The sequence below is a fragment of the Amborella trichopoda genome, chromosome 4 (genome assembly GCF_054954075.1).
Source record: "Amborella trichopoda isolate Santa Cruz 75 chromosome 4, AtrichopodaSantaCruz75HAP2 v2.0, whole genome shotgun sequence".
In the NCBI taxonomy this organism is placed as follows: Eukaryota; Viridiplantae; Streptophyta; class Magnoliopsida; order Amborellales; family Amborellaceae; genus Amborella; species Amborella trichopoda.
This window is the reverse complement of record NC_142339.1, coordinates 11,104,320-11,121,574: the sequence shown is the minus strand read 5'-3', so window position 1 is coordinate 11,121,574 and position 17,255 is coordinate 11,104,320. Positions and strand designations below refer to the sequence as shown.

Here is a 17,255-nt window from a genome sequence, read left to right as displayed (position 1 = left end):
TTAGTTGGCACTTACATTATTCAAGGATTATATATTATCCACTAATGAATTTTTCAAGCCCCGAGGAGTAACGCAATTGAATTCCAGGGATGAGAACAACTCACAACTAAAATGTGAAACCTAAAACCCAAAGCTTCCTCACCTTCACAATGCAAATACTTGTGTAAGGGATTGTTTGACTGGCTCCAATTTCATCCAGATGGGGAACCAGCCCGCTATGGAGATGGTATGGTTCCGACCCGGTTAAACCCACCGCTCTTCTCCCGTCCCCCTTCCCTTAAAACATCTCCTTTTATATTATTTTTTTCTTTTTTAAGCTTAAATAATAATTTTTTTATGTTTAATTTTAATTTTTTTTTTAATTGTATGACAATTTTTTGGAGCACCATTCAAACCAATCTATATCAGCAATCATACGACTCAAATATGTGAGCAGCCAGGCAACCTGCCCCACAAATCCGGTTTTAAAACGCTGTTGATCGTCAGAGTCCTATGTTTTTGGTCCCTCAAACTGGACAAAAGTATTTTAGTCCCTTGAATAGGACTAAAATTGTTGTTCTTCTCCTTTTCTTCTTTGTTTCTCATCTTCTAGTTATTTGTTTGCTTCTCAGCGTCTGGTTATTTACTTGCTAGTATAAATTGTGGATGATTCAATGGGGATGTTCTCGAGGGTATTATATGAAATGAGAATAGAAGTTTGATTTTTAAGAGAAGCACACAAGAAATCACTCTTGATAAAGAATCAACTATATACTTTTACAAGTAGAAAAAATAATCAAAGAATAAATATATCAGGACTACATATATTTCCTTCTTCCCTAGGGTATTGGTACTAAACCAGAGTGGAACAAGAGCTGGTCTCAGGATCCCACAAAGCCGGCAACAAATACTTCCTCCCGTTGACGCCATTCGCATTATAACTCGCCCCCGACACCTCGTCCACCAATAGATCCCCAGCGTACCCAGGGTACGCCCCCTTCCCGTAAATCCCGGGACACGCCGACGCGGCCTCCAGCGGGCCGTTGGCGGGTCCCTGGTAATATCCATCTCCAAATGGGTTTGTCACAGTCCCTGCCATGAGGCTCCCCACATTGATCGCCATCCCGTCCACGCCCACATCGCCATTGGGGGCGACGAGGGCAGGGGTCTGAGGCCCGTAGATCGGCTTGTGGAAGGGCCATGCGCACTGTCCAGGGCACTGGGTCTCGGAGTTGCCCACCCAAATGTAGGTGAATTTGGTTCCGTGGGCAGAGCGGGCCGAGCCGTGGGTTCCGCAGCGGCTTGAGCAGAAGCCCTCAACTGCGACGTCCTTGGCTGTGAGCACCACATTGATCGCGTTTTTCTCATCGCCCTTGGAGGCGAGGGCCACGAGCTGGGCGTTGGTCAGGGTTTTGCCCAAGGAGTAAGAGGTGTCGAGGATTTGCTTGTTTAGAGTGAGGCGGAGGGAGCGCGATGAGGAGGCGGGGCGGTACGTTTGGGTGGTTTGCCACCAGGAAGAGACTGAGGGGGAGGTGGGTTTCGGGGAGGAGAGAGAGAGGAAGAGGTCAGAGATGATGGCGCGTTGGGATGGGGTGAACGAACCATACCAGATGAGGTTTACTGCAATACGGCCGGAGAGGACATGGCCATTGTGGTATTTTAGGGTTAGGGGCTGGTCTTGCACTAGCTCAGCTGGGGTGATCCTCGCAGCTGAGGCGAAGTGAAAGAGAGAGAGGGTGAGGAAGAAGAGGTGAAAAGTAGAGAGAGACGCCATATCTTCTTTAGAGAGTGAGTGAGCGAGCGAGCGAGCGAGCTAGAAGAAGGGGCCTTAAGGAAACTGGGAGAAGGTTTTACTGGTTGAGAGGGAGAGAGGGGGGGAAAGGTTTGGATGATGAAGAGGGACTTGCGGAGAATGGGGTTTTTATATGCGACGGTTTAGAGAGAGAGAGAAAGAAAGAAGGAGCGGAGAAAGACGTTACAGTGGGTGGCAGTTGTCGTGTGGTGCAATAACACCCACTGGATTTTAATTTTCGAGAAACGGTATCCTCGTCTTATATTTTCTCCCGATGGTGTACCTTAAATTTCGGAACTGGCCTTTGGATCACTACGCGAAGACCGGTGTGGCTCAAAAGCGCGTGAAATAGGGTAGCTACCCCTTAATCCACAAGAGTGTGGTTTCAGCTTTTATTCAAGCCCAAGCTTTTTATACGACCCCACTATATATAAATTATATTGGCTTTACTTCTAAGCCGTTTGATTAGATTAGATTAGATGGTTAGAATAACTCATATCACAATGTCACATCAAATTATCATTTGATTTTTGTTCTTTTTCTACCAGCTATGTTTGAGTAAAATTTGGGGCATACAATTTTCTTAATGGGGCACATTTAGCAAAAATAAAAATAAAAAAATATTTTTCAAGAAAACAAATGACAAAAATTCCACAATTAAGGGTATTTTGGTAATTTTTATTGCGTGAAATATTTTTTATTATTTTTACTATTTGCCCCCTTGTTATGTATGGATGTTACAAAATGATTTATTTATGGAATAATAATTAAAAATAAAAAACTCTCACGGAGGGTAATTTGGTAATTCATCTGAAAAATGAGGGTGAAGAGAGCAGGGAAAGATTACAGGGGCAATCGTGGTTTCGAGGCACTGTGAACAGGCTGGACTCTTTTTGGGACGGCGTGGAAGGAGAACCATCCAGCTGTGCCGCGTCGAGTTGCTTTTTGTCCTATTCCTTTTTTCTGAAAATAAATATGTGCGTAAAAATTAAAAATAATGGTTAATATTTAATAATATTAAATAGCGTCCACACTCAACTCGTGAGAGGAAGGAATCTTACAGCTGGCACACGCGGCGACTGCTGGCGGTTTGACACCGTGTCACCTTCGACAGCGACCCACCTAATCGCCGATCTCTTGGAGCCGACGTGTCGCTGTATTATGACATGGTAATTTATTGGTGTGTGACGTGGCAATACTTGGAAAATCATTGGCGGATGACATGGCGGTCAGCACGACGTGCACGAGAAGGAAAGGCGGAGATAGTGGGTCCCGAACTCTCAAGTGAAGTGGGTGATCAAAATTAGAATGCCTTGCCTTTAATCGATTATTTGGACATCGAGAATAATGACGATTAAAAAAAAGCAAGACTTTTGAGTTTTAAAAATAGTACATCATACATTACATGATCTAGAAAGTTCATTTTCAAGATTTTCATATATTTATAGATCAATTTGATTTTTACTATTTTTAAAATCTAAAATTTTATAATTAAATGTAAAAATAGATTTTTAGATAATCTTAAGAATTGTTTACACTAAACTTAGATGTTATGATAAAATTTAGAGGGACGCCTTAATTAGATTGTTTAAAGTTGCAACTTTATAGAAATTACATCCAATTTTTTTAGCCCAAATAAAAGTAAAAACGTTTTCCCTTCTTAAACCCCCGCTCTCTCTCTTTCTTTCTCTTTTCTAAATACCAAGCTAAATATATGAGTCGAGTTGGTTCATTGGCTTCATTTTTACCTAACATTAAAAAACTAAAATTTCCAAAAACAACTAAAAAATAGTAATGAACTAGAAGAGAGAGGCGGATCTTGAAAAGAACAGAAAATAATGTCCTTTTTACTTTTGTTTAGAAAAAAATATGTGGTCAAAAGGAATAAATTGATCTAGGTGGATTAGAAGATATACTATAGGGGATCTCTATACCGTCAAATGTGTTTTCAAATCCTGAGTTTGTTAAGAAATAAAACCTAAAAAAAAAATATATGGAGATATTTTTCTTTCTTAAAACATTTGGTGGCTTTTTGGATGGGTTCCTAAAATGAAACTATACCACGATGATGTTACTTAGATAAGAACAACTACTAAACTTGATCATGGTGGACCAAACAACCGGTAAAGTCGGCCAACGAGATAGTTGGAGGACCATCAAATCCCAATCATTCATATGATAAATCACGACATTAATCTAAATGTTAATGTTTTGCTATTGCAATGTACACGTAGATGAACGATCAGATGTGAGTATTATATATATAAAAAAGAAAAGGAAGGAACAATAAGATGTGAGCATGCATGTATATTGCATATAGTTGATAGGTGATGTCGGATACTGTCCCATACAGTGAATTTGAAGGGGGAATGTGTATGTCCATCACGTGTTCATAAGAAAATGAGAAAAGAAAGATGGGATGGCAAGATATACTAGGAAAGGGGGGACATGGGGACGAATTGAGACTGGCTCCTGAATCCGGCGACAAATGCCATGTGCTCCAACTTTTTTCACTTTAAAAACCTGGGCTTAGGCTCTTGATGGGCTCCGGCGACAAATGCCATGTGCTCCAACTTTTTTCACTTTAAAAACCTGGGCTTGGGCTCTTGATGGGCTCCAGCCACGACTCGCTCGGGTTTTGAGCCCGAACATGAGGTCGACTCGGTTACGTTGGATTATCTTTCTGAGCCAGGCGCAAATAAAAAATATGTAACTTAGAATGGCTCAAACCACACCAGTCCGACTGGTGAGATGTAAATGTATAAAAACATATTTAGTAATATAATAATATAAATTATGTCATTAAAACTTCGTAAAATTTTATTTAGCTGCTAAATAGTCAAAATATATGAAATATTGATTTGATCAGTTTTTAATCCAACTCTATTCTTTTTTTATTTTTTTTTATCAGTCCAACCAAGACACTTGGTAGGACCAACCGCCAATCAAACCCAATTAGACTAGCGGACCTATCCAGTCTTGCTAACCATAGTTACATGTCAATAAAGGAGAACAATGAATGTTTGAGATTTGGCAACCTCCTATGTGTGGTTATGTAGGAATTCGAGTGGAAATGATTGGCATAGCAAAATTTTGTAACATATTTACACTTGCCCTAAGCTGGGTACGCTAACTTTATCTTTTTATTTTCCTAATTTACAAATCACTCTCCAACTGCAAAGGACCACTTTAAAAAGGTGGTGCCCAATTGAATGCGATGAGTCGTGTAGATGGCTTCACTTTCCTCTTTTCGAGAAGAAGAAAAGAAGATCAATCTCAAACCTCTATTTAGATTGTTTTGAGAGAACTCTAGCCCCATGAGCTTGGGTCATTCTCATGCCAATAAAGAACAAAAAGGCTCTTGAGTTTTACCTTTTTTGTTACGTTTTTTAAATGAAAGCATCTTTTCTTTTTCTAAAGGAGAGCACAAGTTGGAAGATCAGTCTCCACATATTTAAAGACTCATAATTAGTAGCCTTTCCACCAAAAAAGTAATTCTCACAATGCATCATTTTCATGATGTTGAGTTTAGCTACACACGATATGGTGCAGGAGTTTTTATAAAGAGACAATTTGTCTTTATTACAAGGAGATCATAACTATTTTCACTCATTAGATGTCAAATTGGAAGGTTCCGGATGAGTCACGAAGTTTGATAAAAAAAAATTTAAATTTTGTTTCTATTCAATGACACTCTTACGACCAACCATTTTAAAATTTAAAGGACAAGAGTGATAATGACTTCTTTGTACAAAAGATAAAGGAAATTTGTTTCATCCGGGTTGGACGACATTTCTACATATGCAGTTCAGAAAGTGTAAAGCATCCCAACTTAAAGATAGATGCAAGTAAGTATTCCATCTAAAAAATATAGAAACTAACAGACCAAATGCTTTCTTACTAGAATTATTATTTTGTTTTTAAAATTTATTTATTTTTTGTATTCATGATCTCCATATTAGATATTACATGTCCTTAAAAATTAAGTCTTAAAATCCATCTCAAAAATAGATTTATTAATAGGCTCGTATTTCTGTATATGCGGGCTTGGCCACATAGAAACCGGGTCCAAGATAAATGGTCTCTTTGTAGACAATCTCATATATTGCTCTCAATTTCATCAACCAATAAGCCATTCATGTAGGTGTATGCTCCATGAGAGAAAGCACCATAAATCTCCAAAGCTACCCACTTGTAAGAGGTCTACCACAAGTTGCATTGCTCCCAAAAACTTCAATACTAACTACAAAGCAACATTGAATATCGGCAACAATAAAAAAAGAGAAAAGAAAAAAAAATCCAACGGTGGACAAACTCGTTCCATTCAAACGATGATCTTTGACTCCATAATGTTGGGTGAGTGTAGCTATTAAAGGCCTTATGAGTGCTTGTAAAATAAAATGATATAGTGGAATACGAACTCAGTGAAAGTGTGGTCCCTCATAGACCATACTAAGCAAATGATGTTTGCTGATATCGGACTGTGCTTGACGGTCTAGGTCAGTCGGTTGGAAAAAACCCATATTACTTGGGCATATATAAATTGATAAGGGTTCTAATGGGTCATTCCTTAATGAAGTCGGAGTATGCTCGGATGAGTGAGCCTATGGAGTATGTGAACCCTTGTGTGTGATGGTGGCCTTTAGAGAAGGGGGCTAAAGTTTCATCCATGTACCGTCAAACGGCATGCATATTGATATACCGTTTCGAGAAAGCAAGCCACATTTCAAGGTAAAGCATATGCATATGCGAGAGATACCCCTATGCTCCATAGGAGCTTACCCCTATGCGCTATAGGAGCTGTGGTCGTATCAAGTCTAGGTGACATTGGCCCTTCTCTAGGGAAGAACCTAAAAACTACAGACTGAGATTGCGACCCCTTGGCTCATCGGTCAGACTTTGGTGACCCACTAATAAACCCCTGTATGGACTATGGGTAATGAAATACACTGGGTTGGTTTGATAAAGCAAGTGTGGTCCGTAGTTCACAGTTGAAGGAGTGCCCCAATGTCTTATTGATTTAATTTCTAAACCATATGGATCATTTTCTCATTTAATGAATTTAATTATATTTGTTTTGTTGTATGTATAAGTTTAGAATTATTATTTTATTTTTCTAGATCTTTGAATATTTTATTTATCAAATTTGGATTTATAAAATCGAAGATATTGATTTTACATTAATTTAAATATTCAATTAAGTTCTAAAATTATTTTATTGAGTCTTAAAAAAAATATTTAAAATTGTATGGGGGCTCATTGTGCACATGGGCCCATCAGAGCCTAGATGGTCGGGCCTATGCGATCGTCTCATGGGTGGCACGCCCCACCCATTTAAAAGCTTTCTATTTTTGTGATAAGTGATTTTGGCCTGTAGGACAAGTTGCTATGTATTTTAGAAAAGTATTGGCTTGAGAAAACTTTGAATGAATATTTGGAAAGCATGAGACGGCTTGTGCATTATTTTAGTATGCACAATATTATTCTTAAAATTCTTCTATTTAATTTCTATTAACGTGAAAATGCTTTAAGAAATGGGGATAAAGGTTCTAGCACCTTTCATAATGTTGATGGCCCATCTATGGAATGGATCTCTCACCCTACAAGTCACCCAAGATCAATGGCTCATATTCAATCTCACAAGAATAGGCAAGCCAAGGAAAACTCTAAGAAACGTTAATCTTGTTCAAAGCCTATAAAAAATGAATTGTCTCTACCCAAAATCTCTACACCTTATCTTTCTATCACTATCTCATGAAAGCCCAAAAGAGACACGCCCCCACTCTCTAATCTTTGAGATCTCTCTCTCCCACATTGTGAAAGAACCTAAGGGCTTAAACTATAGGGTCTTCTCTTTCACATCTCTCAACTATGGATTTATGGCTAAGGGTTTTAGGGTATAGAAAAAAAATAATACATCTCTCTCAAACTAGGTTGTTAAGGAAATTCACCTAGGGTTTGAGTTTGTGATCAAAGGGGTTCATGATCAATTAGTGTGGCTTGGCCTAAACTAGCTTTCCCGATTGAGATTGAAGGTTGATGGTTGATCCCGCACCATCGGATGGTGGTGATTTCGGTGTGGGGTGTAATAAGCCTGGTTGAGGTAATCTCCGACACTCTCTTTTTTTTTCTTGTTATATTTAATTATATTGGTTTTATATTTCCAAGCATAAGAATTGTGGATATTTCTTTAGTTTAAAGAAAATTAGTTTAATGGCATCAAGTTTTTTAAGATATTGGATTTGTTAGTTTTATTTTCTTTGAAGCAAGAGTTATTGTAATAAGACTACTTGTAAGTGATCTTTGCCAAAAGAAAAGAAAAGAAAAAAAAAAAAGGGTGAAAAGAAGAAAAATAAAAAAATATATCCTCCAGGTAAGATCACATTAGTCTTTTTTTCTTTGATATCAGAACTATTAATACTTGATGTCATTAGTTGTCTTTTCTCTTTATTGAGTCTATATCAAGCTTGGGAATGAGATATAAAAAAGCTAATGACCTTTGTGGTCAAGTAATACACCCCTGTTAAAGAATGTTTGGAATATTCAAACACTGAAAAAGCACTCTACATAATGGGTATTCTAGGCTATTTTGGATCAGTGATATGAAAAAGATAATGGTGTATTTTTCTATGGCATACTTCAGTGATATTGTATGTATTTGAGATTAGGATCTACATGCAAAATTTCAGTGGGAGATCCTAAGGGAATTGAGAGTTATGAAATCATTGAGTTCTGTGATTTTTCTCACCAATCATATGATTTTAGTTCTTGCTGAAATTTTACTGTGACTCATAAAATTGAGTCTACTTTCAAACAAAAAATATTTCATCAAGAAAATCATTGTGGTTTGAAAGATATGATCAATTTATTGAAAGGTGCGCAAGTGTTGTTTTCTGCAACGTTCTTCACTTTAAAAACTTGGGCTTGGGCTCTTGATGGGCTCCAACCATGACTTGCTTGGGTCTTAAGCCCGAACCCGAGGTCAACTCGGTTACATTGGATTGCCTTTTTGAGCCAAGCGCAAATAAAAAATATGTAACTTAGCATGGCTCAAGCTACACCAGTCCGACTAGTGAGATTTAAATGTATAAAAATATATTTAATAATATAATAATATAAATTATGTCATTAAAACTTTGTGAAATTTTATTTGTCTGATAAATTGTCAAAATGTTTTAAATATTGATTTTGATGAGTTTTTAATCTAACTCTTTTTTTTTTTTCATGTTTTTGGATCATTCCAATCAGGACACTTGGTAAAACCAGCTGCCAATCAAACTCAATTAGACTGGCCGGACCCTATCCGGTCTAGATAACCATAGTTACTTGTTATTAAAAGAGAACAATGAATGTTTGAGATTTGGCAACCTCCAATGTGTGGTTACATAGGAATTCGAGTGGAAATGATTGGCATAGCAAAGTTTTGTAACATGTTTACACCTGCCCTAAGCTGGGTGCACTAACTTTATCTTTTTATTTTCCTAAATTACAATTGCTCTCCAACTGCAAAGGACTACTTTAAAAAGTGGTGCCCAATCGAATGCGACGAGTCGTGGAGATGGCTTCACTTTCTTCATTTCGAGAAGGAGAAAAGAAGATCAATCTTATGCCTCTATTTAGATTGTTTTGAGAGAACTCTAGCCCCATGAGCTTGGGCCATTCTCATGCCAACAAAAAAAAAAGGGGGGGCTCTTAGTTTATCTCTATCATCTGAATCATTTTAATCTCTTCCACTCCTCTTGTCTAGCACCATGTCTAGAAAAAGTCAGGCCAAGGTTTTTGCCGCTCCCTGAGACAATTTATACTAAATATATCAGAGAGGAAAGATTTACAGATCATGTTTTTGAGAACTTAAGACATACAAGATCACGAGACAATTCGGGTACTCTGGGATGCATGCCTATAATATGTTTGTGACAATCAAGCGGTTGTCTAACTTGAAGTACAATTGGCTTTTGGAGTGTATGGACACTCCTCAGACAGAGAGAGCCCTCCTCTGCATTCGCAAATCTTGACCGAATTTGAAAGTGATGATCAGAATGCTAGGACCCCCTACTTCAAATACGCCTGATTGTTTGGCCCTCAATATTTCATGGATGTCCAGACAAAAGACTGCCTTGACTTGGTGTATCTAGAAGTTTGCATACTCAAGAAGCTTGAGCCGTTCAAAAAGAATCAAGACCCTGCTGATATAGCCGGTCTTGAGAGAGTTTTCTCGACCCAGAGAAAATTCTTGAGTTATCTAGCTGATGAGATATTGATGGGGTCGATGGAGTTGCAGAAGAAGGCAATGGGCTCGCGCTTCAATGAAGAGGATAATGAGGAAGAAGCAGGAGAGGTAATGGATGATGATTCATTATTGGTGTCATGAAAGTTTTAAGTTTATTTTGCACTACTTTCTCTCCTCTTTTTTTTTACACCCAGTTGCCATAAACTCCAGAGGCTACATATACTCTTTCCTCTTTACCACTATTATAGCTTACTGTGTGATATAAGGAAAAAAAAAAAAGGCTCTTGAGTTTTCCCTTACCTTTTTTAAATGAGAGCATCTCTTCTTTTTTTAAAGGAGAGCACAAGTTGGAAGATTAGTCACCACAGATTTAAAGACTCATAATTAGTTGCCTTTCCACCAATGCATCATTTTCATGATGTTGAGTTTAGCTACACACTATATACTGCAAGAGTGTTTACAAAGAGACCATTTGTCTTTATTACAAGGAGATCACAACTATTCTCACTCAGTAGATGTCAAATTTGATGGTTTCGGATAATTTTTTTTTTGAAAATTTTATTTCCATTCAATGACACTTTTACAACCACCCATTTTGAAATTTAATGGACAAGAGAGACAATGATTTCTTTGTACAAAATATAAAGGAAAATTGTTTCATGTGGGCTGGACGGCATTTCTACATATGCGGTCTAGAAAGTGTAAAACATCCATCTTAAAGATAGATCCTGGTAAGTGTTCCATCTAAAAACAATAGAAATTAACGGTCCAAATGTTTTCTTACTAGAATTATTATTTTGTTTTTAAAATTTATATTTATTTGTTCATATTCATCATTTTCATGTTAGTTATTACATATCCTTAAAAATTAAGTCTTAAAATCCATCTCAAAAACAGATTTATTAAGAGGCCCGCATTTCTATATATGTAGGCTTGGCCGCATAAAAACCGGGTCCAAAGATAAATGGTCTTTTTGTAGACAATCTCATTTATTGCTCTCAATTCCATCAACCAACAAACCGTTCATATGTATTCCATCGAGAGAACATAAGATCTCCAAAGCTAGCTACTTGTAAGAGGACTACCACAAGTTGCATTGCTCCCAACAACTTCACAACTAACTACAAAGCAACATTAAATATCAGCAACAATAAAAAAAGAAAAGAAAAAAATAATTAAGAAAATCAAACGATGGAGAAACTCGTTCTATTAAAACAATGATCTTTGACTCCACACTCGGATTATGCTTTTTCGTGGATAATTTTATAGGTGTTAGTTTATTAATGATGCCTAATAGAAACAAAATTCAAACAAGGTAGAAAAGTATATTGCTCTTTTTTTTTTAAAAGAGAATGTAACAAGATATGAAAGTGTATATTACATGTAATAAGAAATTAATGTATATACTACATCATTGTATTACCATTATATATACAATAAAATAACCATCACAAGAATAGTGTGGGGCACAATAATCTTTTCACAAAGTTCCTCTCTCTCTAAAATTCTTTTTTTGCATCAAAGCCATTGCTCCTTATGATTCAATCCATGAAACAAGAGCAACTTCAAAAGTGAAACCTTACCATCGTTAAAAGTTACTCCACCACTAAGGTTCGGCCCTCTTTCATTATTTTATTTTCACGTTTCTTGCTATCTTCTCATATATCGTTTTTTTTTTTTTTATCTTTTTGTTTGTCTCATATATCCAAATTCCATATTCTATTGTATTGTTTTTCCGTTTTGCTTTATTTTCACATCACTTGTTTTCACGTCTTTCTTTAAAATTCTTGTTCCATACCGTCCATCATCTTCATATCATACTCCCTTTCTCCCTTTTTTGTAATTTTTGTTCTCGCTAAAACCCATACCTTCTATGATCTTCCATCATTAAGCCATATCCTCCATCATCTTCATCTATCATCATATTCTATATTAAGCCATACTGTCACGCCCCAAGAATTTACAATACTGATATTCCTGAGATGTGACAGTCAAAACATATATATACATCTCTTTTTAGGACAAATTTACAATGGCGAATTCTTACAAAGTAACAAAAGAAAGTTTAAGCACAACTACAATATCTTCTAGAGTTGATCCTGACGAGCACTCAAAATGAAACCGTAGTTATCCTGAAAAAAAATGTTTACGATAATTTGATGAGTTTGACTACTCAGTAAGTGATCATCATAATCCTAAAAATAATCATGGTTGAAAGATATCAATATTTTCAAAAATGAGATCTATTAACAGAAATGCATTAACAGTTTCACTTTTAAAAATGCATAATTAAGTATAATCCGAATAATTGAAATGCATATAATATTTTAACGGCAGTGCATAATTCAAAGGATTTCACAAATTACCCTACTGGCGTTCCAAGTAGATCACCTAAATACCCCATCAGCGTCCTGATGGGTCCACTTAATCCCTATCGGCATCCCAGATAGGTCCACTTCAACGGCGTACCGGATGAGTCCACTTAATCCCTACCGGCGTACCGGATAGGTCCCCTTATACCTCACCGACGAACCAGATGAGTCTACTTGCATACTTAAAGTATTTCTAAATCTCTTTAAACATTCAAAAGCAGCAATATCATGTACTCAACATATCACTGAAATTATTAATATGAATTTCACTGAAACCATTAATAACAGTCACTTTCAATAACATTTCAAAAATAACCAGTCAAATATTTTGGGCAAAAATTTAAAAAGGTAGCAGTTCGTAAAGACACTCCAGCATAATTGCCAACCTAATATGTATAGAAAAACTCTTATAGAAATTCAAGAATACGAAATTATCACAATTTATGGGATGTCAATTCGCAAATAAACATTTCATAGACAATGCTATAATCAATTGCAAAAATATCAGTTTTCAAATAATAAGGCAGTCATTTGCATATGAAATTTACAATGTCTAAATATTAAAAAATAGTAGAAAGAAATCTCACAATTTCACTAAAAGCAGAAATATCACATTTATTTCTAATAATTTTACCGTATCTAAAATTTTCTAACAATAGACAAGAAGAATAAATAAATTTATTTCTAAGAATTTACAGTATTTAAAATTTCTAACATAGACAAAATATCACAATTTTATTAAAAAAGATTATTTTTCAAAATAATGAGATCGCTTGCGCATAAAATTTATTGCGCCTAAAATTCGTGATAATAACCAAAAGTAATTATTTTATTTCATTTTTAAAAAAAACATATTATTTTTCAAGATAATGAAGTCACTTACCTATAATATTTGAGTGTTTGAGTGGGACTTTCGATAAAATTTGGCTAGAGAGAAAAAGAGCTCACTACGTTTCGACTACAGAGATAAAGATCTCAGTGTGTTGGGAGAGCTTATACAAACGTTTTCTAGGGTGGGAGTCATCACCTCTCCTATTTAAATTCTTAAGACACATTATTATATTATTTTATTAAGCTCCACCTCATACACGTGGTGTGACAATAATATTATACATGAAACATTTAAGGCCCACGTTAACTAACAGATGTGGTATATGAAAGGAAAATGTCAACAAAAGTGGTGATGGTCCCTAAGGACCATAATACTTATATGGACCATCACACTATAAGGAATTATTTATTTATTTATTTATTTTATTTTTTTTGAAAGTTTAAGATTGTTACATTCTTCCCCCTTAAAGAAATTTAGTCCTCTAAATTTGTGTACCTGATTACTGAAAAAGATAGGGATATTTTTCTCTGATATCGTCTTCTCGTTCTCAAGTCGACTCCTCTCTTGACTGGTACTGCCATAATATACGGACCAAAGGAATCTCCTTGTTGCACAACACTTGTAACCTTCTATCCAGTATCACAATTAGCTGCTCAATGAAGGATAGTCCTTCCTGATCGGTAAATATTCATATTTCAAGATTTGGGATGGGTCGGGCTGATATTTTCGTAGTGATGATACATGGAAGATATTATGGACGTTTGCCAATTCGGGTGGTAAGGCAAGTCTATAAACGACACCTTTGATTCTTTCCAGGATTTCAAATGGTCCGATGTAACGTGGGCTCAGCTTTCTTTTCTTTGTGAATCTCATAATGCCTTTTATTGGTTAGATCTTTAGGAAAACTCGATCACCTTCCTCAAATTCAAAATCTCTCCGTCGGTTATCGACATAACTCTTTTGCCGACTCTGAGCTGTCCTGAGCCTTTCTCGAATTACTGTTATCTTATCTGTGGTTACCTGGACAATTTCTGGCCCCAAAAGCTTTCTTTCACCAACCTCGTCCCAAAAGATGGGTGACCTGCATTTCCTTCCATACAGGGCTTCATATGGTGCCATCTGAATACTGACTTGGAAGCTATTATTATAAGCAAACTCAATAAGGGGTAAATGGTCATCTCGGCTTCTTGTAAAGTCAATGACACAGGCCCTCAATATATCTTCCAAGGTTTGGATGGTCCTCTCCGATTGTCCATCAATTTGGGGGTGAAAGGCAGTAATAAAGGTGAGTCTCGTCCCCATGGCTTACTGTAGCCTAGCCCAAAATTTAGACGTAAACCGAGTATCCCTGTCTGATACAATATTGACCGGAACTCCATGCAACCGCACTATTTCCTTAATGTACAACTGGGCCAGTCGATCCAAAGTATACGTCGTGCGAATCGGCAGAAAATGGGCAGCTTTGGTCAGCCGGTCCACAATGACCCAAATGCTATCATGTCCTGAATTTGTTCTAGGCAAGCCAAAGACAAAATCCATAGAGATATGCTCCCACTTCCACTCTAGCACGGGTAAAAGCTGCAACAACCCAGCGGGCCTTTGATGCTCAGCTTTTACTTGCTGGCATGTTAAACACTTAGACACAAATAGTGCTACCTCTTTTTTCATATTATTCCACCAAAAGGTTTTCTTCAGGTCCTGATACATTTTAATGCTTTCGGGCCGTATCGTATAACGAAAGTGAAGAGCTTCTTCCAAGATAGCTTTATTCACACTCTATTATTCGGGACACAAACCCGACCATTGAATCTTAGCAAATCCTCACTACATATAAAGAATTTGTCTCTCTTTTCTTGCTTCACCTCTTCTACAATTGTTATAAGCTGAGGGTCTTTCTTTTGTGTCGATCGAATCTGTTGGATTAATTGGGGTTCTGCCTTAATGTTGGCAATCATACTTACCACACCATTAATGGATTGAGCCGGATGCTAATCCACTATTTTCTCTAAGAATCTCATTTCTTGGATCATTAGATGAGCTATGACTCTTGTAGATTTTCTAATTAGAGCGTCGGCCACAACGTTAACTTTTCGTAAATGCTAATGGATTGTACAATCATAGTCTTTTAAGAAATCCATCCATCTTATCTATCGCATATTTAAATCCTTCTGAGAGAAGAGGTATTTCACGCTCTTATGATCCGTGTATATTTCGAATTGCTCACCATATAGATAATGCCTCCATATTTTCAAAGCGAATACTATTGCAGCCAGCTCCAAGTCATGAATCGGATATTTTTTCTCATATTCTTTCAACTGTTTGGATGCATAGGCCACTATTTTCCTATATTGCATTAATACACAGCCCAAGCCTTTATGTGAAGCATCGCTACAAATCACAATCCCCCACTCCCCTCAAGAATAGTTAAAATAGGTGCTGAAGTTAATCGAACTTTTAATTCTTGAAAACTCTTCTCACATTCACTTGTCCACTCAAATTTGACATTTTTTTGTGTCAATCGAGTCAATAGGGTTGCGATTCGAGAAAATCCTTCTACAAATTTTCTGTTATATCCTGCCATCCCAAAAAGCTTCGAACTTCAGTCACATTACTTGGTTGTTGCTTCAACCTTTAAAGGATCAATTGATAAACCTTCCTTTGATATGACATGTCCTAAAAATATCACTTGTTCAAGGCAAAATTCATATTTACTAAGTTTGACATACAATTTCTTTTCTCTTAATAGTTGCAATACCATTCTTACATGCTGCTTATATTCCTTCTTATTCTTGGAATAAATTAAAATATCATCGATGAATACCACAATAAATTTATCCAAAAAGGGCTTAAAGATATGATTCATCAAATCCATAAATGCAGTCGGTGCATTGGTTAATCCAAACGACATGACTAAAAATTCATAATGCCCATAACTTGTTCTGAAAGCTGTCTTGGGAACATCTTCACTTTTAATCTTAAGCTGATGGTATCCAGATCTAAGATCAATTTTTTAAAACACTTGTGATCCTTGTAATTGATCAAATAAATCATCATTTCTAGGTAATGGATACTTATTTTTCACTGTCTCTTGGTTCAACTGTCTATAATCGATACACAATCTCATGGTCCCATATTTCTCTTTAACAAACAATATCGGAGCACCCCAAGGTGATGCACTGGGCCTGATAAAATATTTATCTAATAATTCTTCCGATTGTTGTTTAAGTTCCTTAAGTTCTACAGGTGTCATTCTGTAAGGTGCCTTAGAAATTGGGGCTACCCCTAGCAATAATTCAATCGAGAATTCAATTCCCTGTCAGGCGGTAATCTTGGCAATTCTTCAGGGAAAATGTCAAAAAATTCTCGGATAACCGGAGTGGTATCCAAATTTGTCTCTTCCTTCCTATCTTTTTTTATATAGGCAAGAAAGCCTTGACACTCTTTTCGAAGGAAGCGATTAGCTCGAATACATGAGATTATATATGATGGGGAGTCTTCTTTGATACCATTGAAGTAAAATACTGGTTGATTCAGAATATTAAAGGTAACCATTTTCTTGTAACAATCAATACTTGCATGGTATGCAGAAGTCAATCCATGCTTAAGATTACATCAAAATCTTGAATTTTTAGGAGTATTAAATCAACCAACAGTTCATTTTCTTCTATTGGTGTCACTTGAATTTGTACACTATATTGGTGTCACTTGAATTTTCCATCGGTGTGGCTACCTCTAAAATGTATTTTAATTGTTCTGGTTCTACCTTTAAGTGGCATGCAAAGTGTGGTGACACAAATGAATGAGTAGATCCAGGATCAATCAAAACATGAGTTACTTTTTGGAAGATAATAAGAATATATTGGATCACTGATTTTGAGGCCTGAGCGTCTTGCTGGGTGATCGCAAATACTCTTCCCTTCATCTGAGGCTTTTGAGTTATCTCTCTCTGCTTTGGAAGCTATTGCATCTGTAAGCTAGAACATTCTCTAATCTGGTGCCTCAATTGTCTACATTTAAAACAGGCTCCAGTATTCCAATAACAAGGGCTCG

At 36.6% G+C, this 17,255-nt stretch overlaps 1 protein-coding gene across 1 annotated transcript; it reads right to left on the bottom strand.

Annotated features, from left to right (window-relative positions):
* Nucleotides 1-701: 701 nt before the first annotated feature.
* Nucleotides 702-2,216, bottom strand: LOC18443005 (protein PHOSPHATE-INDUCED 1). Its single transcript, XM_006853210.4, has one exon. The coding sequence runs from the start codon at nt 1,751-1,753 to the stop codon at nt 833-835; it is 921 nt and encodes a 306-aa protein (XP_006853272.1). The 5' UTR covers nt 1,754-2,216; the 3' UTR covers nt 702-832.
* Nucleotides 2,217-17,255: the final 15,039 nt, after the last annotated feature.